Genomic DNA, 23,968 nt, shown 5'->3' with positions numbered 1-23,968 from the left:
CACGTTGACGGGTACATGATGCTGCTAGCCGAATCCCTGCCATGTCATGTCAACGATGGAAAGCTTGGCATTTATCGAAATATGTACCAAGTAGAGAACTGAAGGTGTTTTGAGCGAGTTGGCGAGATGGATTGGACTAGACCAGATTAGGCACGTCAGAAATGTTTGAATTGCTTTCATTAATACGGAATATCTAACGGTTAATATGGAGTAAAGATGGCAAGGTTGCGGTAGGAATGCCATGTTCAAAAATTGTGCTTGTGCACCAGGGAGCCAGGGAAGCCTCGGCCTCGTGACGGCGTCAAGAGATACGTACTTTATGTATTGAGCAGCGACTAGTGGCTAAAAAAGGGGGAGGATAGAAAAGACTCGTCAGGAGCACGACACCGGATGAAAGGCAGACAGATGCTGGCTGGCAACTGGCTAGGCTTTGCTCGATCGACAAAGATTTCTAGGATGCAGGGGCACACCAAACACTAAATAAGTGCTAATAAGTACTTCCGTCTGCATTGTAGTTGAACTTTGAAACGTGGTGGGGAAGGGGAGGGCGAAGTAGTGGGCGCTAGGCTAGTTTGAGCAGCTTTTCGAAGACAAAGATAAATACGGAGCCAAGACAAGTCAAGGGTGTACAAATGTACATGGGGACAAGATAGAGTCAAAGCTAGTAGTAGTACGGAGTACACGACTTGCAAGGCGAGGGCAAAGCGTCAAGATGCTCACAAGGAGAACGATGGAGCCATCACCAACAATGGTTTACATGGGATACCCCCTGGACGACGACATCTCGGAAGCAATAAATGGAAATCCCGAGGGTTGAATTAATTAAAGGGATGAAACACTTTTTTTCATAGTGTCAATGAATATTTACAGCGGCCGTCTGGCGTTCTCCTCCAGACTTTGGGATCCCCGCCCCTGTCCAGGTACCCGTGGGCTCTAAAAATGTGAGCCAGTCATTTGTGGCCAGCAAAACTCTGAGGGTGTGGACCCTTGCATCTGTGAGATACGAGGGAAGGGAGGGACGGAGAGGAAGCGAGCAGCACGTCGACAACAGGACATGGTACAGCCGCCGGACGCAGGCTGCGGACAGGAGTCGCGTTTGAGAGTTGATGGTTGAGTTGGCGGTAGAATCGCCTTGAACTGTTTGTTGTTAGGTTGATGCCCATTTCGGCACTCGCATCTCGACAGACTTGTTGTGTTTGTTCTCTGAGGAATGGCGTGGGGACTCTCTCATTGACCGAAGCCGCGGCGCTAAATTGTCCAGCAAGAATCGCATGCTCAGAACAGGTCTTTTAAAGTTTCCAAGTTGATGTGTCGCGGCTGTTGGAGTCTACAAAGATCAGTAGGCACTGTTTTTGTTCAATACAGTTTAATGATACGACACCGGAATACCTTAGAGTTAAGTACTTCTAAGTACTTAAAGTAGATTTAAGTAACTACCAGGTAGTAAGTACCTAGGTAGTAGTGAGGGGGCAGGCGACGACGCAAGGACGCGACGACTTGGAATGCAAGTACTGCATACCTTGTCGGCTTAACTCTGGGCCTGGGACGCCTGGAATCTGCTGTCGGCCCGGTGCCCCTCCACAGTAGCCGGAACGCCCGCGGTGCCTGAGCATTGCTCCAGGGCATGCTGGCGCGCGGGACCCTTTGGCCAGGCACCAACGTTGAACACTGAACACCAGACGGTCACCGGATACTCTTGAGCCATGTATCTGCACACACCTGCACGCTCAAGCACGTGTGTGTGTGCGCTCCGCTCAAGTCGTGCTGGTTCGGTGCACATGTGCCCCGACCTCGCCAACGAGCCCACCTCGCCCACCTGAAGCCACGCCAAAAAGCCCTCCACCGCGCCAGTGCTCAAGCAAGTCAGTCCGTCACTCCGTCAGTCCACATTGCTTGGAATCCTGCATGCGAGTTGCGACCCTCCACACCATCTCTTGCGGCCACGACGACCTTCCGTCTCATCACCACCGCCCTCATCCTCTCCTCCTACGCCTACCGACGATTCCTTTTTGATTGCGCTTCTACACGTCCCCGGCAAACCTCTTCTTGCTCTCCGTCTACGCGGACTCTGCGACGTCTGGCACGGAGCCGACCACCGACAGCGGCGAGAACGACATCCATCCATCCATCCAGCCAGCCAGCCAGCCAGCCAGCCACCGCTGCGTACGCGCCCTTCGCATCGTCTATTCTGCCACCGTCCATCGCCCGATCTCTCTCGTCCGCTGGATCGGTTTGCGCCGCCGCCTTGTACTACGACTTCGTGCCGAACTTACTTTCTTAATGGGCGGCGCCTGATTTCCATTTGCGACTCTGTCCGTCCATTGCCCTTGGCTGCTACTTTTCCGCCCACGCCGATATATTTGGCCCCGTGAAGGCTGTTGGCGACGCTCCTCCGCCTCTTCCTTCTTTCATAGTGTTACAACTGTCATTCTTTCCTTCTCCCTCGCCTTGAGCATTCGTTTTAGATCCCGAGACGCCATTTGCGCGCGACACTACCATTATGCTTGAAGACAAGTACGTCTTAGAGATTGCGTAGCCTGAGCTCCCCCTCGTGCCACGAGCTACGAAATTGCTTCAGCTTGCCTGTATGGACGTCTCGTCACTAATCCACATGATGTAGATATATCGGCTTGGCGCTTGCCATGTCATCAGCATTAGCTATTGGTATGTTCTACACACCATCTCGGGCGCACACAGGCTCGTTTGCTGACTGTCCATTCCCAGGTACAAGTTTCGTCATTACAAAAAAGGTTTGTTTGGCTTCTTTCAGATGGCTCCTCACGACAATAATGGTCCGTTGCATATCTAACACGCACCACGCTAGGGTTTGATTCATGCTGAAGAAAGACATGGATTTGAAGGCGACGGGTTTGTCTACCTGAAAAGTCCGCTCTGGTGGGCTGGTATTGCAACTCGTATGCCTCCCTTATCATTCTGTAACCCTTCTCTCCGTTTCCGCTAATCTTGACATGCGCAGTTGGTATCGGGGAAGTTTGCAATTTTGCAGCTTATGCCTTTGCTCCCGCGATTCTCGTTACACCTCTTGGCGCCCTCAGTGTCCTTATTGGCGCCGTCTTGGGATCATATTTCTTGAAAGAGGAGCTTGGAACCCTGGGCAAGCTGGGCAGTGCCATCTGCCTCATTGGAGCTGTAGTCATTGTCCTTCACGCCCCTCCCGACGAGGAAATCGAGACCATTGACCAGATTCTGGACTATGCACTTCGACCTGGTAGGTGCTTTTTTACGTCTACAATGCCAAAACAATCGTCCGCGATGTTGATTTAAATGTTAACACATCGTTGCAGGCTTCCTCTTGTATGCCATTACCGTTGTCGCATTTGCAGTCTTCATGATCTACAGAATCGCACCCCAATACGGCAAGAAGAACGCTCTCATCTACCTGTCCATCTGCTCAACCGTCGGCTCCATCTCCGTCATGTCCGTCAAAGCTTTTGGCATCGCTCTCAAACTTACTTTTGCTGGCAATAATCAGTTCAGCCACCCGTCAACTTATGTCTTCTTGATCTTGACGGCCGTCTGTATCCTGACGCAGATGAACTACTTCAACAAGGCCTTGGCCTCGTTCCCGACTAATATGTGAGTTGGACAAGTAATCAAACCATTGCACAAGCTTTTTTGTTTGGTTAGTAGAACTGATGGGATAATCAACAGTGTCAATCCTCTCTATTATGTGACATTTACCACAGCCACTCTCTGTGCCTCATTCATCTTATTTAGCGGCTTCAACACAACCGATCCAGTCAACACACTCTCGCTGCTTTGTGGTTTCTTGGTCACCTTTACTGGAGTGTACCTGCTGAACCTTTCTCGTGGCGACCCCAACGGTCAAAAACTCATTGCCGGCCGAGGTGGATATGATGCAACACCCACTGACATGGTATCTGGATTCCAAACACGTCGCAGCATGCAAGCCCGGCGAAGCGGAGACCCATCACGGCATAGCATAGGAAGTCTTCACAGCGACAGGGAAGGCCTGATCCGGGCTTACGACGAAGAGGAAGCCGCAGGATTTGGACTCACTGATCTTGCAGAGGAGAGTGAAGACGAAGGTAGCCGCTCCAATGGCAAAGCCAATGGCAAGAAGGAACCGCACGAGAACGGCATTGAACTACAAAACCAGAAATCCACTGAAAGATAGGAATGAGGGACACACATTATACCGCTGATGATTTCCATTCCCACCCAAAAAAACCAGGACAGATTGGTGCAAAAGCGATTTTTGCATTTGTCTGGCCTTCATTTTTGCTACTTTAGCATGTTATCCCTGGACACACATCGCCGTTGTACATTCTCGAACCATTTGGAGTAAGATTTTCGCCGGTCGACATCATCATCATGCATGCACGATACAGATTCCTGCCATTTGTTTTGCCTTTTTCATGTGACGCCAGCAATTCGCCTGGGGGGCAGTGAACAAATCTACATGAATTTTTTGGGTTTTTTAAAAAAGTTGAAGGAGAAGCAGGGACTAACGAGTTTTATTTTTTTGTTTTATTTTTCGTCTTTACCCCCGGCGTTCATGTGTCGCTTCTGGTTGATTTTTCTGTTATCGACTGCTCATCATACGGCTTGCTCTTGTTCAAGCTCCTTTTCCTACGGGAGAAATGGCGGCGGCAGCGAGCTTTTTTGGGATTATTGAAAGTGGGAAGAAGTGGCTGCGAATGTTACGGATATAACACCTCTTCTTCCCTGTACGACTAGCACGGAATGCATTATATGAAGGAAGAGATGTTGATTGGTTTTGATGGCAGCAATGCTTTGATAAGCAGAGCAGCCAGGGGCACGTCTGGAAACGCTGATGAAGTCAAATATGGGCGAGTTACGTCCAGGCCGTTTTAAGCTCTGGGATCCGTTTGTAGACTTAGAAAAAAATATCAAACCGCCTTTTGCCATGTGCATCTTGACCTGCTACGATGGTGACTTGCGGCTAGTGTTGACCGGCGTTAGGGAATCGGCCGTTGGGACGCATACTCAGGCCTGTAGCCAGCTCCATCATACATAGGTGGCGTTACACAGAGCAGAAGTTTCAAAATGGCTCCATTGCAAGATGTATTCATCGGATTCTCGGGTCTCAATTCTTTTTTGTAGCTTGATCTACCATTACAAAAAAACAAGATGAAACCGTCCAATGCCCTGAGCAGATGCAAATAAGATCAGTTGACGCCTTAGAGTAGACCGCCATATCCCTTTGGCTTTCCTCCCCCCTTTCTCGCCTTGTCAGTCGTCTTCTCAACGTCCCATTTGTGTATCGTGGATCATCATCAGCAATTTTGTGAAGGGGAATATAGTACTCTGTTGACAACTTTGTTTTCCACAGTCACCCTCCTCCCTCCGCCGCGTGGTCTCCCCTTGTTGTTCTTGTTCACCGCAATAGGCCCCTTGGTTGCTGCTTACTGCTGAGCAGGCTCGGCCTCGCCCTCCTGCTCGGCAACGCGGGCATCTTGGCTGGCCTGGGCGGCGGCAGCCTTGGCACCGTAGTCTTGGCTGACGGGCTGGAGAACGACCTGCTCCTCCTTGGGCTCGAAGATGGTGACGGCGTCGGGGAGGGACTTGGAAGGACCGGCCTTGCCGTCGGGGTCGGAGCCGCGCATGATCTTGACCTTGATGCCCAGGACACCCTGGCGGAGCAGGACGTGGCGGGTAGCAGTGTCGATGAACTCCTTGGCGGGCTGGCCGGAGTGGATCATGAAGCCGTCGGTGAACTTCATGGACTTGGCACGGGCGGCGCGGAGCTTGCCGGAGACGACGACCTCGCAGCCCTTGGCGCCCGACTCCATGATGAAGCGGAGGACACCGTAGCAGGCGCGGCGGACGGCCAGGCCGTTGAGCAGCTTGTAGCGGAGGGACTCGCACTGGGCGACGGCGGAGAGACCACGGTTCTGGACCTTGGCGGCGTACAGAGAGACAGAGTTCTCGGGGAACTTGAATCGCTTCTGGATCAGGGAGGTGAGCTCGCGGATGCGGCGGCCCTGCTCGCCGAGGACCTCCTGGGTCTGGGTGGCGCGGATGATGATGTCCGTGACGGTGGGCGTGACGCGGACTTCGACGCCGGAGTAACCCTCCTCGGCGAGTTCGCGCTGGAAGAACTCGTTCAGCTCGGCGTAGAAAACACCGTCAGCGACGAACTTTCTCCTCTTGGAGCTAGATGAGAATGAGATGTTAGCAATGCCGCCCCCATGCTTCTGTCGCGGTCCATTTGGTCTGCCAAAAGAGAAATGTGTAAATCGATATCCATAACGGTCCGTCCCCGTTGGTGTGCTTGGAATTGGTGTTGCAGCTTCCTTTGTTGGTCTCAATTTGAATATTTCCAGATATAGTCCAACTTGACAGTCCCCCATTTGTCGCAATATGACGGCATCTCAATTTATTCCAGCCACACCCGCAACATCTTGCTGAAACAATGCCGTCTCCATCGATGCACACAACCCGGCCGAGAACAAAACAAATAGCAGAGCGAGGACGGGGAAGAACTCACATCTGAGCACCGGGGTGAGCCATCTTGTTAAGGGTGATTTAGTAAGGGTGTCGATTCGTAGGGACGAAAAGAGACGGCGGTCGACGAAACGGGCGGAATGGAGGGTATTCGGCGGGCTGAGGTCGAAAGGTTTCGCGATGGACTAACTGCCTCAGAAGTATCGTCCCTCAATTTTCGGCTGTGGGTTGAGCCCTAAACCTGCACGCGCTTTTTTTTTTTCGTCTACGCACTGGGAAAGTGGGCGGTGGGATGTGGGGCTATTGCTGGACATGCCCTCGCACGGAGCATCCAACTTGCCAACCTGGTTCCTGGCATGCCCGGAAATTCTGCTTTACCGACCGCCGCCCAGCCGAGGTCGGACAGTACTCTGACGCTAGGCTGCATTGAGCTGCACTTGTCGCCAGCCTGGCAGGTGAGCTTGCCAGTAGGTCATTCAGTGGGCAAGAGCACTACTGAGACGGACTGCGCCTGACGTCGTTGCTGCTCACTGACCACTCGAGGATGTGAGCACCCCACCTTCAACAGGTGGTGAATGTGCTCGTGAGACCAGTTACTTCGGAGCTTGGCTTGTAAACTGGTCCCCAATGCAGCATTCCGCCTTGTCATTCCAGTCTCAGCTTCCCAACAGATTTTCTGCAAGTAGAACATTTCTCTTTTCCCGCTGCCTCGTATCATGTTATAAAGCTACTTGTCGGTCAACCACTCTCTCCGAGTTAAAGCGATCTTCCGAGCTTCTGCCATCGATTTGCGCTGACGACTGCTCCAACCGGCGAATCGCGGATACAGCGGCGGGAAAGCAGCAACAGTTAATGACATCAAGCTCTTATGCTTCGTCCTTCTCCTAATTCGGAGTATAACACCGTCGCATTACCTTGAGAACCATCCAAGTACAACAGGTGCCAGGCAGAAAGATGGAAGCCAAGAAGGTATGAGGACTAGACAGGCATACCGCTCTGCGCAGCCTTCACCACCAATGAGGTCTAACATGGCTCGCTTGTTCTAGGTTGTCCACAATGTCAAGGGCATCTACGGTGGCCAAACCACCACTGGCATCCTGCGACTCACGGACTATCACATGGTGTTTTGCGCTCCTATAGACCAACATGCAGGGCCGGCCGACCCTGCAACACCACCCAAGATGAGAGAGCGGTGGCTGACATATCCAATCCTCTCGTACTGCTCCCTTCGTCCAACGCCTCCTACATCTAGGCAGTCCCCGTCTATACGTATTCGATGTCGCGATTTCACCTTTGTCACCTTCAACTTTGTCGACAATGATGTCGCCCGTGAAGCCTTTGACTTTATCAAGTCGAGAACCTGCAAACTTGGGACGGTGGAAAAACTTTATGCGTTCAGCCACAGACCTCTTAAGAATGAAAAGGAAATGAATGGGTGGGAGTTCTACGACCCCAAGGCTGAGTTCCGGAGGCAGGGTATCAGCGAAAAGTTGCCTGATAAGGGCTGGAGAGTTACTACAATCAATAAGGATTATACATTTTGCGATACTTACCCGGCCTTTCTCGTCGTACCTTCAAAAATCTCGGATAATGTCCTCAAATACGCCAGAGACTTTCGCTCCCGGAATCGTATTCCGGTCTTAACCTATATTCATCCCATCAACAACTGCACAATTACGAGAAGCTCCCAACCACTAGCGGGCATTACAAGAAGGACAAATGTGCAAGATGAGAGACTTGTGGCGGCATCTTTCTCCGCCTGGATGCCCGGTGGATCGGAGGAATCTACACCACCTGCGAGCCAACAGGAACCAGCGGACAGTAACATGTTGGAAGCATCGTTGTCAGATATGGAGCGCTACGAAGATGAATTAATCTCGCGGTCAGCCGCCATCTACGATGAAAAGACGGGCGAAACGAGGATATATGGGCGACAGCAGGCCAATATGATTGTCGACGCTCGCCCCTCGATCAACGCCATGGTCAATCAAGTCCAGGGCATGGGATCCGAGAACATGGACAAGTACAAGTTTGCCACGAAGACCTTTCTCAGTATTGGGAATATCCACGTCATGCGCAACTCGCTGAACAGAGTGGTGGAGGCCCTCAAGGACGCTGACATATCTCCCCTTCCCCCAAATCGAGACCTCTTGCATCAAAGCAACTGGTTGCGACACATTCATGAAATTCTCGACGGTTCGGCCATCATTACCCGTAGAATTGGCATCAACCACTCACACGTGCTAATCCATTGCTCCGACGGATGGGATCGCACTAGTCAATTGAGCTCTTTAGCACAAATAATGTTGGATCCTTACTTCAGGACAATAGAAGGCTTCATTGTTCTAGTGGAGAAGGATTGGCTATCATTTGGCCACATGTTCAGGCTCCGGTCTGGACATTTGAACCACGAGGACTGGTTCGCAGTCCAGAGGGACGCCTTGGCTGGGTCCAAGGTTCAACCTGGGGAAAATGACGGTCGAAACGATGCGCTTCAGAACGTTCTCACTGGCGCTAGACGCTTCTTCAACCCGACCAAGGATGAGTCTGAGTTGGACACGGCCAGCGAGGTCACTTCTGGAAAAGTAGTCGACGAGGAGGCCACCACGCCAAAGATGGTGAGCCCTGTGTTCCACCAGTTCCTCGACTGTGCCTATCAGTTGATCAAGCAGAACCCTACCCGTTTTGAATACAATGAGCGCTTCCTCCGCCGTCTTCTTTATCACCTCTACTCCTGTCAATATGGAACATTCTTGTACAACTCTGAGAAACAAAGGAAAGATGCTAGGGTTGGTGAGAGGACGTCCTCGGTCTGGGACTACTTCCTATGTCGAAAGCAAGAATTTACAAACCCCGACTACGATCCCATTGTCGATGATCGCATCAGAGGTAAGGAGAGAATTATTCTGCCCAATCTCAAAGAAATAAGATGGTGGTATCAAGTGTTTGGTCGCACTGATGATGAAATGAATGGCTCTTTGAATGCTGCTGCCGCTGCCGAGAATGGCCGCCTTGCAGCAGTGTCAAGTTTACACGGTTCCCCCCGGCTAGATCAAATCTCGCGATCAGCTTCAGGAACACCAAAACCTCCAGGCTTGGGCAACACTCACTCCGTATTGACAGCAGTGGAAACTGGGCACGAGACAATCACATCTGATGACAAGCATTCTGCATTGCGCCGTAGCGCATCTGCGGAAGGTCCAAACGCCTTTGCAGCCATTCGGGATGGTCTGTCAGGGTTGAACATTGGCAAAAGCATACTAAGCAACCTCGGTCGTGCAGAGGCTTCCGGACCAGCCACAGCTCCGCATGCGGAGCAAGAGATGCGCGAGATGACATAGAGAGTCATGTTTCCTGACGAGGACAAGGGCTGGCAGAAGCCTTGCCAAGTCATTGAAACGTCGAATACGATTATTCGTAAATGCCCACGACCTCGCCCATTCCGCCATATGATAACAATTAAGAGTGATAAGTTCCCTAGATGTTCCACCCCGACAGATGGCATCAGTTGTGGGTGGGCAATCGTCGAACCTTTAGAAGAGACAGAGGTAGACGATGCAGAAAGCCCGTCGTATTGCCTGGACTGCCTCCCAAATTCTGGACCCTCCGGCTATATTAGTCACACTACAATGGAAATGGCAAAATCATTATTCAGAGCAGAAGAGCGGCCGGGCACGAGCTTCTCCTCTGGGGAAAGGCGATCAGCTGATACAATCGTGGTTGAATCTCGAACATGCATATCGAAGGCTAATTTGGGCAATGGCATGGCAGATAAACCGGGCGTATTCTAGAGGCGCAGCGAATATACATGTATACATTACCAGTGTTCCATAGATGGCGGAAACTATAGCGTAGCGTTGATAATGACCGATTATTCAAGCCATTTCAACTTTTTGAGAAATTGACATTTCACAGGAAGTGTTGATACGTTTGGTGGCTCTTTTTTTTTTTCTTTTTTAACTGTCTCATCTCGTGAATCTCGTCTCTCGATGCTAACACGTCAATCATCTAGGCCGTATCATTTCAAATGCGGTTTCTCTCTTCCACATCTGAGGTCTATTCTACCATTTTGCGCCGGCAAATTCTAGTATTCTACTGTTTATAAGAAGACCTCGAGGTTAATCTCGAGCGTGCTGACGGGATATCTATGCAATGTTAATAGACATAGACATGCGTTAAAAAAAAAAGGCAGCAGGGAACGAACCTCAAGTCGAACTTCTCCAACACTGTAGGGTGGATGATGCCAAACTCGCCAATACGTCGGTCCTTGCCGCCCAAGCGAAGATGCACCGCGGCAGCGTGGCCCGGGAAGAAAGTCTCCTCCTTGAGCTCCTCGATCCAGTAGCCATCGGCCTTGGTGGGATTCTGCTTGACCTGGTAGTCGACGCTCTCTTTGGCAGTGAGGCCTTCGTCGTGAGTGAGGAAGGCGGTCCGGAGCATGGAGAGGATACGGTCGAGCAGGCCGTGTACGACCTCGAAACCACTTGATTTGCCGCACCACGCGGCGGCAAAGTGGCGCTCGTTGCGAGCCTTGCGCTCAGAAGATTCGTCTTTGAAGGCAACGTCTGAAACTTCGAAGATCTTGAAGGGAACGCTGTGACCCTTGTTCTCGCGGATGGTCTTGAGGAGGCCGGGAAGCAGGGAGGTGCGAACAATTTGGTATTCCAGGGTCTTGGGGTTTGCCAGACGCACGGCAGTCTTGCCGTCGTCCTTGCGGTTCAACCAGGCAAAGTTCTCATCGTGGCTGCAGAGAATGAGGGGCAAGACTTCGCTCCAGCCGGCCATGGCGGCTTCGAATCGGACAATGTCGGCCAGCTTGTTGATCATGAGGGGGGCACCGATGGTGGCACTTCGTGTCGGTGCAGTGCGAGGCAGCTTGTTGAAACCATAACAGACCGCCAGGTCCTCCATAATATCACATTGATGCAGGACATCGGCACGCGTGGGAGGGATGGAGACTTCGAGCAAGTTGGGATCCTTGTCTGAGGGCTTGGAGTCGTAGGCCATCTTGGTGAGGAGCTTGCAAAGGCCCTCGGGTGTCTCGCTCAAGCCAGTACAGCTATTGAGGTAGTCAACCTCGGCATGGGTGACTCTGGGCTTCAGTGACGGTGTGACACGGGTTAAGCCGTTGTGCTCTGAAATGATCTTGACGGGCTCGACAGTGAAAGGCTCTTGGACGTAGCCGGAAAACATGGTTACCAGCATGTCGAGGACAATTTGCAGCTTGGTCATGTCGGTGGCGGTGATCTCGATGAAGACATTGGTGGTGTTTAAGGTGATCTTGGAGTGCTCGCCGTTGATGATGGGAGGCAATGAACAAACAATACGGTTGGCGTCGTAAATTACGGGATATACGGGGGCGTCGCGGATGATATGCAGGTAGCGGCCAAGGTGTTTATCGGTTTCGTAGAAGGTCATGAGCTCTTCAGCGTTCATTTCCTTGGTCTGATTCAAGGGAATAAACTTAATGTCCCTGGGAGGCAGAGCCTCGTAGGTGAAGGGGCCCTGGATGGTGTCCAGATCGTGTGTTCCCATGGACACCAGGGTTCGGTTTCGAGCCAGGTTTTGGTGCAGCTTGTCCTGCAGAGCAATGAAGGATTCATAGCGGTCGGCAGTGAACTTGATATTGCGCAAGACGGCACCAGAGACGTAAGGGCGGACCTTTGTGGTGTCGGGCAGAACCTTGATTACTTGAGTATTGGCGTCCTTGGGTTCGACGACGCGGAAGTTGGGAGGCTTTATGCGACCAAGGAAGATGTTGAGGTTGAGGGCGATGCCCTCGAAGCAGAGCATGTCATAGCGGTTGGCTCCGATTTCGATTTTCAGCTGAGGGGGTTCCTGCTGGCCATCAACAATGGGACGCTCCTGGTCCTCGGTATCTTCGTCGAGCTCGATGCCATAGTCGAAGCAGAGGTCTTCGAACTCTTCCTTGGTAAACCTGTTTGCGAATCGAGCAATGGTCAGTCCATGTGGGCATGCGTACGACGGCAGGTAGGGAATTGGAAAATATGACGCATAGTGGTGAGAAATCGCAAAGGCGCACAATGGAAGAAAATAGCATTGGCAAAGAATTATACAGATTGTCGTGGCGAGGGAGGGACAAAGGAGGAACGGAGGAGGGGCAGAAGCGCAGATGGGAAGAGACATACTTCTTGCCAAGGGCCTCAAAGAGTTTATACTTGTCCACAGAGATGGTGGGCATGGTTAGATTGGAGCCTCAATGCCTCAGACTCTTGTGCCAGTAGTCTAGATGGAAGCGACTGCGTTGATTGCGGTCGATGGCCGTAGAGGCGATGATGAGCGGTTTGGATTGTACGGACCGCAAAGGGGTCCAGAGAGCACATGAAATATTGCGGGGTGGATTTTTGGCGTTGAGTCACTCGAGCAGTTTTTGCCCGGAACAGTTTGGTGCTTACATTTCCTCTTCAAGACTGGCTGACCAGGCCTGTTCCAAATAATTACTCGGGGGGTCTGTCTGTTGCACTTATTGGCCCAAGATGCTTCAAACGTTGGGTCTAAGTAAAGGTACCTGGGCAGCTGGGCAGCTGGGCTTATGACTGGAACATTGAAGCCATGGAAGCAGGCCGGGTCCAACACTGAACTCTCGAACTAGCATGAGGGGCTGATTGTTACCCGACGATAAGCAGACGGTGTGATTACTCCGTAGAGCTGCGGGATTGAAATGACAGAAAGAAGGCCTGAAACACTGGCCGTTGATAAGTCAGCCTGTGCAAAGCGACAAGTTCCATGTTGTATTTGCATCCAATTGGAAGGAGAGCACACCGGCGTATGTGAGATGAAGTCAGCAATGTTCCTGTTGTTTCTGCTGCTCGAGCATCGCCATGTCACTCGCATCCCTATGCCATGCCTCCAGCCACGCATCCAATGTCCCGCATTGCATCCCACCTCAGCAAAGATGCTGAATATGTCGGCCATTCCAGTCATGTCTGGTGGAATTGCACGTCGTCTCCTGCTTGTGTGAGGAGTACGGAGTGCATGTGTCGAATCGCCCAACGTGGGTGCTGGGCTGGGCTGGGCCGGGCTGGGCATTGCATCACAGCTGCCCGCCGTGTCTTCCTTCCATTCATCGCTGGTTAAAAGTATACGGGACCGGTACTTGGGTGCTGGGCGTAGAGCAGTGACACAGCGAGTACCGCAGCACTAGAGGCTGAAGACGGTGGTCCACATGTCCACCACCGGGACTGCCACTGCTTCAGCTTCTGCGGCTGGTCGAGTCAATTGACTCGTTGTGCTAGTGCTTGGACACTGCTCAGGGCTGCTCAGGACGGCTCAAGAGCGCTGGCACCACCAACCATCAATCACCAACCACCACACCTCATCCATCCCTCATCTCGTCATCTGCCTTTTCCTCCATCTCGACGACGCTCCCTCCCCTCCTCCCCCCCGACAGACGCGCGCTGTCACTCTCCGTCATTCGCCATGACTGACGCGACCAACACAAACGACGAACTTTATCCCATCGCAGTTCTCATCGACGAGCTAAAGGTAAGGCAGCCAAAAACAAACCAAGCAGCTACCCAGCGCCAGCCCACTTCAACCCAGCCTTCACCTCTCTTATCACCACCCATGAATCGCCTCCCCTTGGCTTCAGAGCCCGTGTTAACCATCGTGTCTTTGCTCATTCTAGCACGACGATGTCCTGCTCCGCCTCAACGCCATCCACCGCCTCTCTACCATTGCTCTTGCCCTTGGCGCCGAGCGCACTAGAGACGAGCTCATCCCTTTCCTCGACGGTTAGTATTGTTTTCCCCACGTGCCCACCTGATGGCCCGGCATGGTGTCACTATCATCATCACCACCATCATCAACATCATTAGTATCGGTCTCTGAACAATCCGAATCCTAACCTTTTCCTTCTCAACTGCATAGAATCTGTCGAGGACGAGGATGAAGTCTTGGTAGCCCTGAGCGATGAGCTAGGCGGCTTTATCGAGTACGTTGGAGGTCCTTCATATGGTCATGTCCTCCTGTCGCCATTGGAGAATCTGGCTGCCATCGAAGAGCCCGTGGTTCGAGACAAGGTCCGCATCTACTGTCCCCCCTCCATTTGGGCCTAATTGCGGCCGCTGCTTGCCAGCCATCACGTTTCGCGCTGACAATCGCGCCACCCTAGGCCGTCGAATCGTTGAACAAGATTTGCGAAAGCCTCGATGCACAACAAGTCGAAGAGTACTTTATTCCACTCACCATCAGACTCTCCAAGGCAGATTGGTTCACATCGAAAGTCTCTGGCTGTGGCCTCTTCACAACTCCTTACCGCAAAGTCTCTCCTCCTATCCAAGAACAGCTTCGCCAGCAATTTGGCCTACTCGTCCACGATGATACCCCCATGGTCCGCCGACAAGCCGCCACCAACCTGGCCAAGTTCGTCAAAGAGATGCCCGCGTCCATCGTCATCGACGAAATGATACCCCTCTTCCAACACCTCGTCCAAGACGACCAGGACAGCGTGCGCCTACTCACGGTGGAGATTCTCATCTCCATCGCCGAGGTCGTGCCCAAAGAGCAACAGTCTAGCCATGGCGTGCTGTTGACTTCTCTGCGGAATTTGATAGATGACAAGAGCTGGAGGGTTCGTTACATGATCGCCGACAGGTTCGAAAAGGTACGTTGTACAACAGGCGCTGTCAATCCTGTTCCTTGGCATTTTTTCCTAATCATCGAAATAGATCGCCAAGGCCGTTGATGAAGAGGTTGTTTCACGAGACCTCGTCCCCGCGTTCGTCAAGTTGCTCAAGGACAATGAGGCCGAAGTTCGGACTGCCATCGCCGGTCAGATCCCTGGATTCTGCGCCTTGGTCGAGCGATCTACCCTGCTCAACGACATTATGGGCAGTGTTGAAGACCTTGTGTCTGACAGCTCACAACACGTTCGTGCTGCCTTGGGTACGCAGATTAGTGGATTGGCTCCTATTCTTGGCAAGCAAGAGTACGTTGTAGTTCCTATACCGCAACCTATTATAGTCTTCGAGACTGACTCTGTTGTAGGACTATTGACCACCTCCTCCCCATGTTCCTCCAAATGCTCAAGGACGAGTTCCCTGAAGTTAGACTTCACATCATCTCAAAACTCGAGCAAGTCAATCAAGGCAAGTACCTCGAAAAGAGAAGCATTGCATCAAAATTCGATAGTTGCTAATAGAAGCAGTCATTGGCATCGACCTTTTATCACAGTCGTTGCTGCCTGCCATTGTTCAGCTGGCTGAAGACAAGCAATGGAGAGTCCGTCTCGCCATTATCGAGTACATCCCGTTACTTGCAAGCCAGCTTGGGGTCAAGTTCTTTGATGAGAAACTCAGCAACCTGTGCATGGGCTGGTTGGGAGATACCGTCTTCTCTATCCGTGAGGCTGCCACACACAACTTGAAGAAGTTGACTGAGGTGTTTGGCGTCGAGTGGGCTAGTGAGCAGATCATTCCCAAGGTCATGGGAATGGGAAGCCATCCCAACTACCTGTACAGAATGACCACATGCTTTGCCATCTCGGTAAGTTTACTATTCGCTGCTGGGATGTGGTATTCCTCCCTTTACGATTACAGACTAACATAAAATCATGACAGACTTTGGCTACTGTTGTTAGCATAAACGTGATTGCCAAGTCCATTCTGCCCATGCTTGACAAGATGGTCGACGACGATATCCCCAACATCCGGTTCAACGTGGCCAAGACTTATTCGGTACTGATCAACGCGCTGCGCCGCTTGCCGGATGAAGGGACGCTGTATTCACTTGAGAAGGAGGGCGCCGAAATTGTGCCTTCACCCAAGGGCCAGGAGCTTATCCAGCAGCGCGTCCTGCCCAACTTGACGAAACTGCAAAAGGATGACGATGTGGACGTTCGATACTTTGCGACTACGGCGGCAGCTGAAGCGACGGGATCCGCGCAGGGCGGGGAGCCTATGAATACATCACCATAGAATGCGATGAGACAGTAAGAGAGACGTAATGAAGCAATTCCGTTACATTGTCATCCACAGTTAGATTCTGCGCCAAGGAGACAAACAAAAAAATGATCAAAATCCCAAAACCAAGTCCTTTTCTCTCCATCCACATGTTGATTGGGTTGAAAGAAAGATGTCGAGTTTTGTAAAATGGGTTGTAATGTCTGCCCCAGCAATCGGAAATGGTAAAAGGAAAGGGCGGGTATATATGAAAATAAACCAAATCTTGCTAACGATTCAAGATGGGTGTCGGGTGTTGTAGCCTAATTTCACAAAGATTTGAAGGTCACGTAGTTGAAGGAGGAGGTGTCGTGGGTACGTCGTTGAAGGGTATCGTATATGTCTATGCTGTCTTTAAATCTAAAATTTGACCATTCCATCCATACTATTGTAGGTGTTCATACCCTCTTGAAGCACAAGGTACTAATGGTCTGCCCCTTGACACCGCCAAAACTAAAGGTCCTATATTCCACCCTACCAGCCACGGCAAAGCCGCCCTCACTCTCCTTGCCCACGAACCAGTTGGTCAGCTCCTCCTCGGTCCAGTTGCAGCTCGTCACGAGGAAAACGCCACCCTTGCTGACCAGCGGCGCGATGCGCCCGGCGTACAGCTCGCACAGCCGCCTGCCGCGCTGGTCGCGCTGGTCCGACAGCGAAACGGCGTCAAACGTGCCCTTGTCCAGGACCACGTCCCAGCCGTCCTTCTGCTCGCCGCCCAAGACATCGGCGTACGGGCCGCCCACGATGTCCCACTCTGCGAACTCGACCGCCGCCGCGGCCGCCCTCGACGAAGCGACCTGCCTCGCGAGCGCTACGCTCTGCGGGCTGTAGTCCACGCCGAGGGCGCGCCCGGTCCATCCCTCCTCCCGGAGGGCGAAGAGCATCGAGCCGTTGCCGCAGCCGAGGTCGAGCACCGACGCTGTGTCCCTGTCCAGCGCTGCCGCCGCCGATAGGGAGTCTAGGAACTGTGTCGTTTTGCGCTCCGCGTCCGAGTCGTCAAACCATGATGTTCCTGTGTCGGAGGGGTCGGCGGCGTGGTTGCTCAGTTCGCGCGTGTAGAGGGTGTTCCAGCTTTTCATGATGTTAGCTTGCTTTTTTTTTTTTTTGGAGGGGAGGGGAGTAGCGGTTACTATTCTTTGGTGCCGAGCTCAGACGGGTCCAGGTGCTCTGGTTCGGGGGACATGTTGAGCCGCTGCAATTGGTGTTTGTTTTTGGTTTTTTGTTGGTATATTTGGACCGAGACTACAATACATACCTAGCCTACTTAAGTAGGTATGTAACTAATACAACCGCCCGTTGGTGGTTGGTGTTCTTAGGCAGAGCTCAAGTTGGAGGGGTATACGAGAATGGAAGGCGGTGGAGCTGGAGGTGGTGGGGTTGAGGGGCAGCTTTTGCAGGATTTTGAGGATTTGCCAACTTTGCCTGCGGGGTGGCTGATGTACATACGAATGAAAAAAAAAAAGTAAAGCATGGCCAACATGATGAATGACAGAAGATTGCAGTCACAGAGGCGCAAAGACGCAAAATTTGTCCACATTCCTTTCTATTCTCCGCCGTCTAATCCTGCCGGCGGGATATCCTACCATCTCTGAGGAGTAAGCAGGAGGGGTTGTTATATGAGACCATGAAAAGAGCAATCATGAAGATAGTTTTGAATCCAAACACCATGCCCCCAGAAAAACATGTTTGAAGGAAAAAAGAAAAGTGTTAATCAATGACGCAGCCCAGCCCAGATCTTGAGAAAAATAATTCATTCCATGAACAAAAATCGGTGGTGTTTTAATCAACAAAGAAGCCATTGAAAATGGCGTTTAGTAGAAACTTTCGACCATGGTATCCTTCATGCTGGTATTGATGTTGCTGGGGCCCATGCCCTCGCCGAGTCTGAAAACACTTTCGATAACACTGAGCTCAGTCGCTGTGGTGTCGAGGCCAGTGACGGCCAGCCAGTCGTTGACGACCATGCCGGCGCCAACGACATTGCTGCCACGGTTGACACTGCCCGCAACAAGGGGCACCTGTAGCAAGCTGGACAGCTCGTCCTGGTCCTGGATGCTTGTCTTGGGGTGCACGAGGCCGCCCTGGTTGGACAGGCTCATGTAGCTGCCGACAAGGACATTGTCAGCCACGGTCTGTCGAAAGACTTCAACGCCGAGGACGTCGGCAATGATTTCTTCGGTCTCGCGCTCGAGGTCAGGGTGAACCAGGGCAATGTGGTCATTGGTGGCGATGACGTTGCCAAGGGCGGAAAGACGCTCTTCAATGCGCTGGATGCGCACCGAATCTGGGAGGGAGTTGCGCAGGTGTTGCAATTCCTGGTCTGTGGTGGATGTGGGCACGAGGAGACCCTTTCGGTTACCAGCCGTCAATCGGCCGATAATGCGAGTTCCCGCAATGGTTGTGCGGACTGTGGGCACGACATCTTGAAGCTCTGCCTCGAAGATAGAGTAGAAGTTCTCGCTGGCACCGAGGGCCACCAGGGCATATGAGTTGGTGAGGGTCGAGAAGACTCCGACCCTGTCAAGAAGAAGAGTGTATATGTTAGTCAAGAATTCGGTCTGCACGGCGGGGGCGGGGGTCGTTGATGTGTGTGTGTGTGTGCTGCTTTGTGCATTGCGTCTTTTGACAGCCGCGGGGTCACATACTCGTTGGAGTTCTCAAACTGAGCTCGTACAGCCATTCTCTGGGAAGAAAGCCGTTTATAGGTGTCTTATTTCTGGTTGATGTGCAACAAGAACTGCTTCAGCAGAGCTCGATAGGTGTTGGATAGGAAGGGACAAAGGCTTGAGAATGCTGCAAGATGGATATGGAATTTTTTTCGACAGCTGGGAGTGGAAGCGATGTGGGTTTAAGTACAAAGTGCGCGAGTGCTCACTCAAGTGCTGCGAGATGAGAGGAGGATGGGCCGTGGGAGTGGCGCCTGGCCGCCAGCGAGCGAACATAAGCGGGTACGTCTGACCAAGCAGCTGCACCAGGAAGGTGCGACCTGCGCTGCAACTGCCTACCTAGTAGGCATCTGGTTGGCGGCAACGACTTGACGCCTTGACTAACAAACCTGTTGCCAAGTTAAGGAGTCATTTGGTGAGCCTGGCTTCTACAGTTCACGTCTTGGCCAGTCAAGATTGGCTGTTTGCAGTGCGGAGATTTCTTTTTTCGCTTCAATCAATGTTCTTTGCTGTCTTGCATATCAACGCCAGCGGCTCCAAAGCACATGGTGATTCTGCCACTTCGACGCTTGCAACCCTGCGCCTCCCGAGATCTACCCGCCAGGCGGAACACTATGTAGTCGCGACAAATAGTGCCACAACGCCATGATGCATACATAACGCATCATTCTTAGCCCCCCGTCTTGTCTGTCCAACTACGTGTCAAGGTCGGAAGAGTAAGATTGGAATCCGCCAAAAAAAAAGAAAAAAAGCTTCAACTACGAATACAAAGGTATCTCTACGGTAATCAGTTCCTGTTGGCCCAGGTTGGCCCCTGCTGGCCCCTGCTGGCCCCAGGCTGTGACTCAATCGCGGCACAAGCCCCTCCCTCGCCACTGCATCAAGTGTGACTCTTGCTCCCAATTGACTTCGACTGCCCCATTGTTTTCATCATCATCATGGACTCACTATTACTCATCGGCCCTTTGGGCAACAGACACCATAGGCATCGCAACAAAATCTTTTTGAGGCTGCACCGAGCATCCTCGAAACTGCCTTAAAACAAAATTGCCTTCATAGTTGTCCGCCGTATCGGCCTCCGTCCTTGTCCAGCCAAACAATCATAATCCAACGCCGAACGGCTACCGGCTCATAACCTCCCCCATCTTTCATTTTCAACCACGATATCCTTTCTTTCCCTGGTATCAATCAGATTGTGCGCCCGTCTTCGTCAACATATGTATGCAAGTGGTCCTTATTCCCTTTCCCTCTTCCTCCTCCCCCCTCCTTTCTTTTGCCTCACTTTGATTGCCTCTTGTCTTATGTCGGCATTCAGCCAATTGATGAAATGAAAACAACACTAGACATGTTCACCCCCAATACAGTATGCCGCTAGATGCCTTCGCAATATGCTGTATGCTACACGTGACTATTTTCAGAGTGTCCAGACTGGTGCTTTCATGAGCACTTGGCGTCCTCTGACTTCTAGAGCGACGAATCCTGCAAACCGTACTCTGCTGAACTCGTTGGACAGTCCTGGGGTATCATGGTCAGCATTTGTCGACTCTGTCACGAGGGGATTGCTGTCTTCTCTGTGCGCCGAGAGCTCTCTTTTGCAACATACCGGGCTTCCCCTTGTCTCCTCGTGGCTTGCCACCCTTGTCCTTCTCATCTACGTCATCTTCGTCTGAATCTGAATCGGCATCTGCATCCGCCTTCTGCCCCTCCAACGGCGGTAACCCAACCTTTTCAACTTCCATCATATTCGTTTGTACCAAGTCTCCTGGTAATGGGTACATGATGGACACATCTCGACTCTCCAGAGGTAGGTTAGCTGCAATAGCCACGGCCAGCTCGGCAATCATGGACGTACTGCCCTCCACACCGGGCGGGGGCGGGCTAATGAGGTGTTGATGGAGGTAGGTTGTCAGGTTCTTCGTAACCTTGCCTATTAGCATCCCTCGGTTGTCGGCTGCTGCGTTTGAATTGAGTCGCTTTTGAAGTCCGTCCAAGGTGGCCATTCTCCAGTTGACAACCTTTGTCGTGTGAGCATTAACTTCCTCCTGGTGGTGCATAGTATACGAGTTTTCCCGGATGCTGAGTTCAATCTCCTTGAGTTGCGAGCTGAGCTGCGTATCCAGAGCCGGGTGGAAGCACTTGTTGAAGACTTCTTCCACTAGCCACCTAGACACAACTGCGCGCCCAATGGCTGTCATTTCCTGCTTCCCAGTCTTCAGAGCATCTGCACTGACAAAACCGTTAATCCATAAAGGGAGGCTGCGCCAATCCTTTCGAATATTGAAGGACAGGTTGTTGATGGCCCCATTGAGGCGATTGAACCTCGTTGAGTATTCATTGTCATCCCAAGCCGTGCGTGACTGAGACATACGCTGGTTGGCCACAGCATTTTGCAACTGCTCAACTCGGCCGTTCAGCAATTCAATTTGGGTTTTGCCCTCAAAGTACAACCGCTTTACGTGCTTGTATTTATTTGCTGGCACGTGTTAGCTTATACCTCTCTATTTCTGCTTCAAAGACTAGAATGACATTAGACGGATGAGTGAGACTAACAAAGTTCCTTGAACTGCTTGTCGAGGTCGGAGTCTCGGTCCGAGGGTTGGGGGCTATTTCGACCCTGGTCGACACCTGAAGATGTATCAATAGACTGTGAACCCCATTCACCACGATAGCTTGAATTCGGCGGCGCACCTTGGCCGGGAAGTGGCGGTATGGGACCCATGGCATTCAAAGAGACGCTTCCTTGGCGCTGGTATCCCGGTGGTGGACCAGAAGGGTCAACTTGTCCGCGAAGAACCTTTTCAGCGTCCTGGCCACGACGACCGGTTTGCGGTCCGCCTCCAGGAGCTGGCGGGGCCATTGCGGATGGATCTTGACCCTGCGTGTTCGCTCCTAGAACGGGTGGTTGGTTGGCAGCAATATCCTGAGACGGAGTAGATGTGTGAAGGCTGGCCGCCTGGGATGGCTGCAGTGGGTGTTGCTGAAAGGCAGACCTTGGGTCTGAATCGGTTACGGGCGATTCGTGAGACAGTTGAGAGATAGTCTCGGGGTTTTGAAGCTGCTGGCTAGTGCCAAGCTGATTCGTGATGAGTCGAGGATCCCCGCCAGGCTGATAGGACCCCGGAGCAGAGCCGGTGGGGTAGTGGAAATTGGGCTGTTGATGGCCCTGCTCGGATTGCTGGTCGTAACCAGCACCGTGTCGTTGCTGCTGCTGCTGCTGGAGTTGTTGCTGCGACTCGTACTGAGCCTGCTGTTCCTGGATTCGAAGCGTCCCTTGGCGTTGCAGGGGCTGCGGTTGCGGTTGCTGCAACGGGGGCGGGGTTTGTTGGTTGCGAGGCTGTTGAGGTTGCTGTTGTTGCTGGTGTGGGGGAGGGTGATCGGGTGGTTGATAGACCTCGTCGTAGGGTGACGTTTCGAGATGTTCACTGGAAACCTGGCGGATGCCGTTGTTGCTCAAAAGAATGCGAGAGTCCTGTATTGGGGAGTCAAGGTTAGATCCGTGCGTGTAAAATGGATGTTCGTCGACCTCGCCAACTTCACGGAGCGGTGACGGCTGTTGGCTGCCAGTGCCTTTGGGTTGCCAATCGCGGTCAGGGGAGAGCTGTGTCGTCTGGGACGGGCTGGTTTTCAAACTAGGAGGGTTGCTCACCCTCTTGGACGGCCTCCGGGCAAGTCCAGTTGTGTTATCGTAGGGGCCCGAAGGGTTGTAGCCAGAAGGCGGCGGCGGCGGCGTCTGCTGGTGATGGTGAGTGTCGTGCGAGTCACGGCTAGAGGTGAATATGCCCTTGATTAGTTTGCGAGTCGAGCGTTTCTGGGGAGCAGGCGCCGGGGCCGACAGTTGCTGCGGCGGCGGCGGCTGCGGCTGCGGCTGCTGGTGATAACCACCACCGCTTCCTGGGAGGTCGTCGATGGACCCCGAAGCGGTTCCGTAGAATTGGTGGTGTTGCGGCGTGAGGGAAGCTCCGTAGCGCTGGCTCTGCGAGCGGCTGACGGAGGGGTCGAAGTCTACTGGCGTGGGCGACTGGTGGCCATCAAAAGCCGGAGAGACACCCGGGCCCGATGTCTGCAGCGAGGAGGGAGGATTGACCCCCGAGGACTGAAGATTGAAAAGATGGACGGGGGGAGGGGGGGGCAGAGGGTGATGCTGTTGTTGTTGTTGTTGCTGCTGCTGCAACTGCTGCTGCTGCGGCGTCGAAGCAGGAGGCGCGCGTGCGTCCACAAAAGTGTCGAGGTGGTCGCTGGAGCCCGGGGCTGTAGCGGAGGACAAGACCGGCGGCAGGGACGTCTCAGAAGGCGAGTCGGCCTGGGCTACACCAGCAGCCAGGGCACCACCTCCCTGCTGGCCCTGCGCTTGGTGCGCTTGGACATGGGCCGGGGCCTGGGCCTGGGCTTGGGCTTGGGCTTGGGCTTGGGTTTGGGCTGCGCCAGACAGCGCTCCCGGGGCCGATGCTGGTGCTGGTGAAGCCGGTGCTGTGCCAGCCGCAGCTCCCGTCGACAGCTGCTCGGGCAAGGTGTGCTGCGATCGGTTGCTGTGCTTGCTTAGGCGTCCAAAGCTCGGCATCCTCGTCAATGGGCCTGCGCATGCGCTTCACCGCGGAGGACTCGGAGAGTGGCGGAGGCGGGTCGCGAGGAGCGAGAAGCGAGCAAGGGGACGCGCAAGGACGGCGATGGTGATGATGGTCGACTCTGATGCTGTTCCTCGAGGGCAAGTCTGCAAAAGGTGAGTTGTCTCTGACGCCTTGCTCAACCGTCTGCTCCTTTTTTTGGCTCACAGCTCTGCCAAACCCCTCACCTCCAGGTAGGGACAGCTTGACTGGTTCAATCGAGACTGGGGTACTGGGAGCATAAGCGGGCTGGACAAGCCTGCGTCAGTGTGACAGTCCAAGCCAA

At 52.8% G+C, this 23,968-nt stretch overlaps 8 protein-coding genes across 8 annotated transcripts; 3 read left to right on the top strand and 5 right to left on the bottom strand.

Moving 5' to 3' along the window:
* Nucleotides 1-2,500: 2,500 nt before the first annotated feature.
* On the top strand, nucleotides 2,501-4,159 carry MAA_03576 (DUF803 domain membrane protein; the record flags this gene model as incomplete). The annotated part of the gene is made up of 7 exons (XM_007821574.2): nucleotides 2,501-2,514; nucleotides 2,621-2,664; nucleotides 2,725-2,750; nucleotides 2,825-2,915; nucleotides 2,978-3,229; nucleotides 3,306-3,597; nucleotides 3,652-4,159. 7 exons carry the CDS (start codon nucleotides 2,501-2,503, stop codon nucleotides 4,157-4,159), a joined length of 1,227 nt encoding a protein of 408 aa, XP_007819765.2.
* Nucleotides 4,160-5,411: 1,252 nt separating this feature from the next.
* On the bottom strand, nucleotides 5,412-6,519 carry MAA_03577 (hnRNP K like protein; the record flags this gene model as incomplete). The annotated part of the gene is made up of 2 exons (XM_007821575.1): nucleotides 5,412-6,162; nucleotides 6,497-6,519. The coding sequence occupies 2 exons, from the start codon at nucleotides 6,517-6,519 to the stop codon at nucleotides 5,412-5,414; spliced, it is 774 nt and encodes a 257-aa protein (XP_007819766.1).
* Nucleotides 6,520-7,407: 888 nt separating this feature from the next.
* Nucleotides 7,408-9,794, top strand: MAA_03578 (protein phosphatase; the record flags this gene model as incomplete). The annotated part of the gene is made up of 2 exons (XM_007821576.1): nucleotides 7,408-7,422; nucleotides 7,500-9,794. The coding sequence occupies 2 exons, from the start codon at nucleotides 7,408-7,410 to the stop codon at nucleotides 9,792-9,794; spliced, it is 2,310 nt and encodes a 769-aa protein (XP_007819767.1).
* Nucleotides 9,795-10,552: 758 nt separating this feature from the next.
* MAA_03579 (phenylalanyl-tRNA synthetase beta chain) lies at nucleotides 10,553-12,655 on the bottom strand (the record flags this gene model as incomplete). The annotated part of the gene is made up of 3 exons (XM_007821577.1): nucleotides 10,553-10,598; nucleotides 10,658-12,391; nucleotides 12,603-12,655. The coding sequence occupies 3 exons, from the start codon at nucleotides 12,653-12,655 to the stop codon at nucleotides 10,553-10,555; spliced, it is 1,833 nt and encodes a 610-aa protein (XP_007819768.1).
* A 1,238-nt stretch (nucleotides 12,656-13,893) lies between these two features.
* MAA_03580 (protein phosphatase PP2A regulatory subunit A) lies at nucleotides 13,894-16,391 on the top strand (the record flags this gene model as incomplete). Its single annotated transcript, XM_007821578.1, has 8 exons — nucleotides 13,894-13,959; nucleotides 14,102-14,207; nucleotides 14,344-14,495; nucleotides 14,588-15,079; nucleotides 15,144-15,403; nucleotides 15,463-15,553; nucleotides 15,607-15,960; nucleotides 16,035-16,391. 8 exons carry the CDS (start codon nucleotides 13,894-13,896, stop codon nucleotides 16,389-16,391), a joined length of 1,878 nt encoding a protein of 625 aa, XP_007819769.1.
* Nucleotides 16,392-16,813: 422 nt separating this feature from the next.
* MAA_03581 (S-adenosylmethionine-dependent methyltransferase) lies at nucleotides 16,814-17,598 on the bottom strand (the record flags this gene model as incomplete). Its single annotated transcript, XM_007821579.2, has 2 exons — nucleotides 16,814-17,486; nucleotides 17,546-17,598. 2 exons carry the CDS (start codon nucleotides 17,596-17,598, stop codon nucleotides 16,814-16,816), a joined length of 726 nt encoding a protein of 241 aa, XP_007819770.2.
* A 628-nt stretch (nucleotides 17,599-18,226) lies between these two features.
* Nucleotides 18,227-19,095, bottom strand: MAA_03582 (Translation initiation factor IF6; the record flags this gene model as incomplete). The annotated part of the gene is made up of 2 exons (XM_007821580.1): nucleotides 18,227-18,932; nucleotides 19,061-19,095. 2 exons carry the CDS (start codon nucleotides 19,093-19,095, stop codon nucleotides 18,227-18,229), a joined length of 741 nt encoding a protein of 246 aa, XP_007819771.1.
* Nucleotides 19,096-20,495: 1,400 nt separating this feature from the next.
* Nucleotides 20,496-23,639, bottom strand: MAA_03583 (S-adenosylmethionine-dependent methyltransferase-like protein; the record flags this gene model as incomplete). The annotated part of the gene is made up of 3 exons (XM_007821581.2): nucleotides 20,496-20,596; nucleotides 20,685-21,554; nucleotides 21,632-23,639. 3 exons carry the CDS (start codon nucleotides 23,637-23,639, stop codon nucleotides 20,496-20,498), a joined length of 2,979 nt encoding a protein of 992 aa, XP_007819772.2.
* Between the last annotated feature and the right edge of the window lie 329 nt (nucleotides 23,640-23,968).

Source organism: Metarhizium robertsii, assembly GCF_000187425.2.
Source record: "Metarhizium robertsii ARSEF 23 chromosome Unknown MAA_Scf_3, whole genome shotgun sequence".
Lineage (NCBI taxonomy): Eukaryota > Fungi > Ascomycota > Sordariomycetes > Hypocreales > Clavicipitaceae > Metarhizium > Metarhizium robertsii.
The sequence above is the reverse complement of the archived record's forward strand: the minus strand, read 5'-3'. Positions and strand labels throughout refer to the sequence as shown.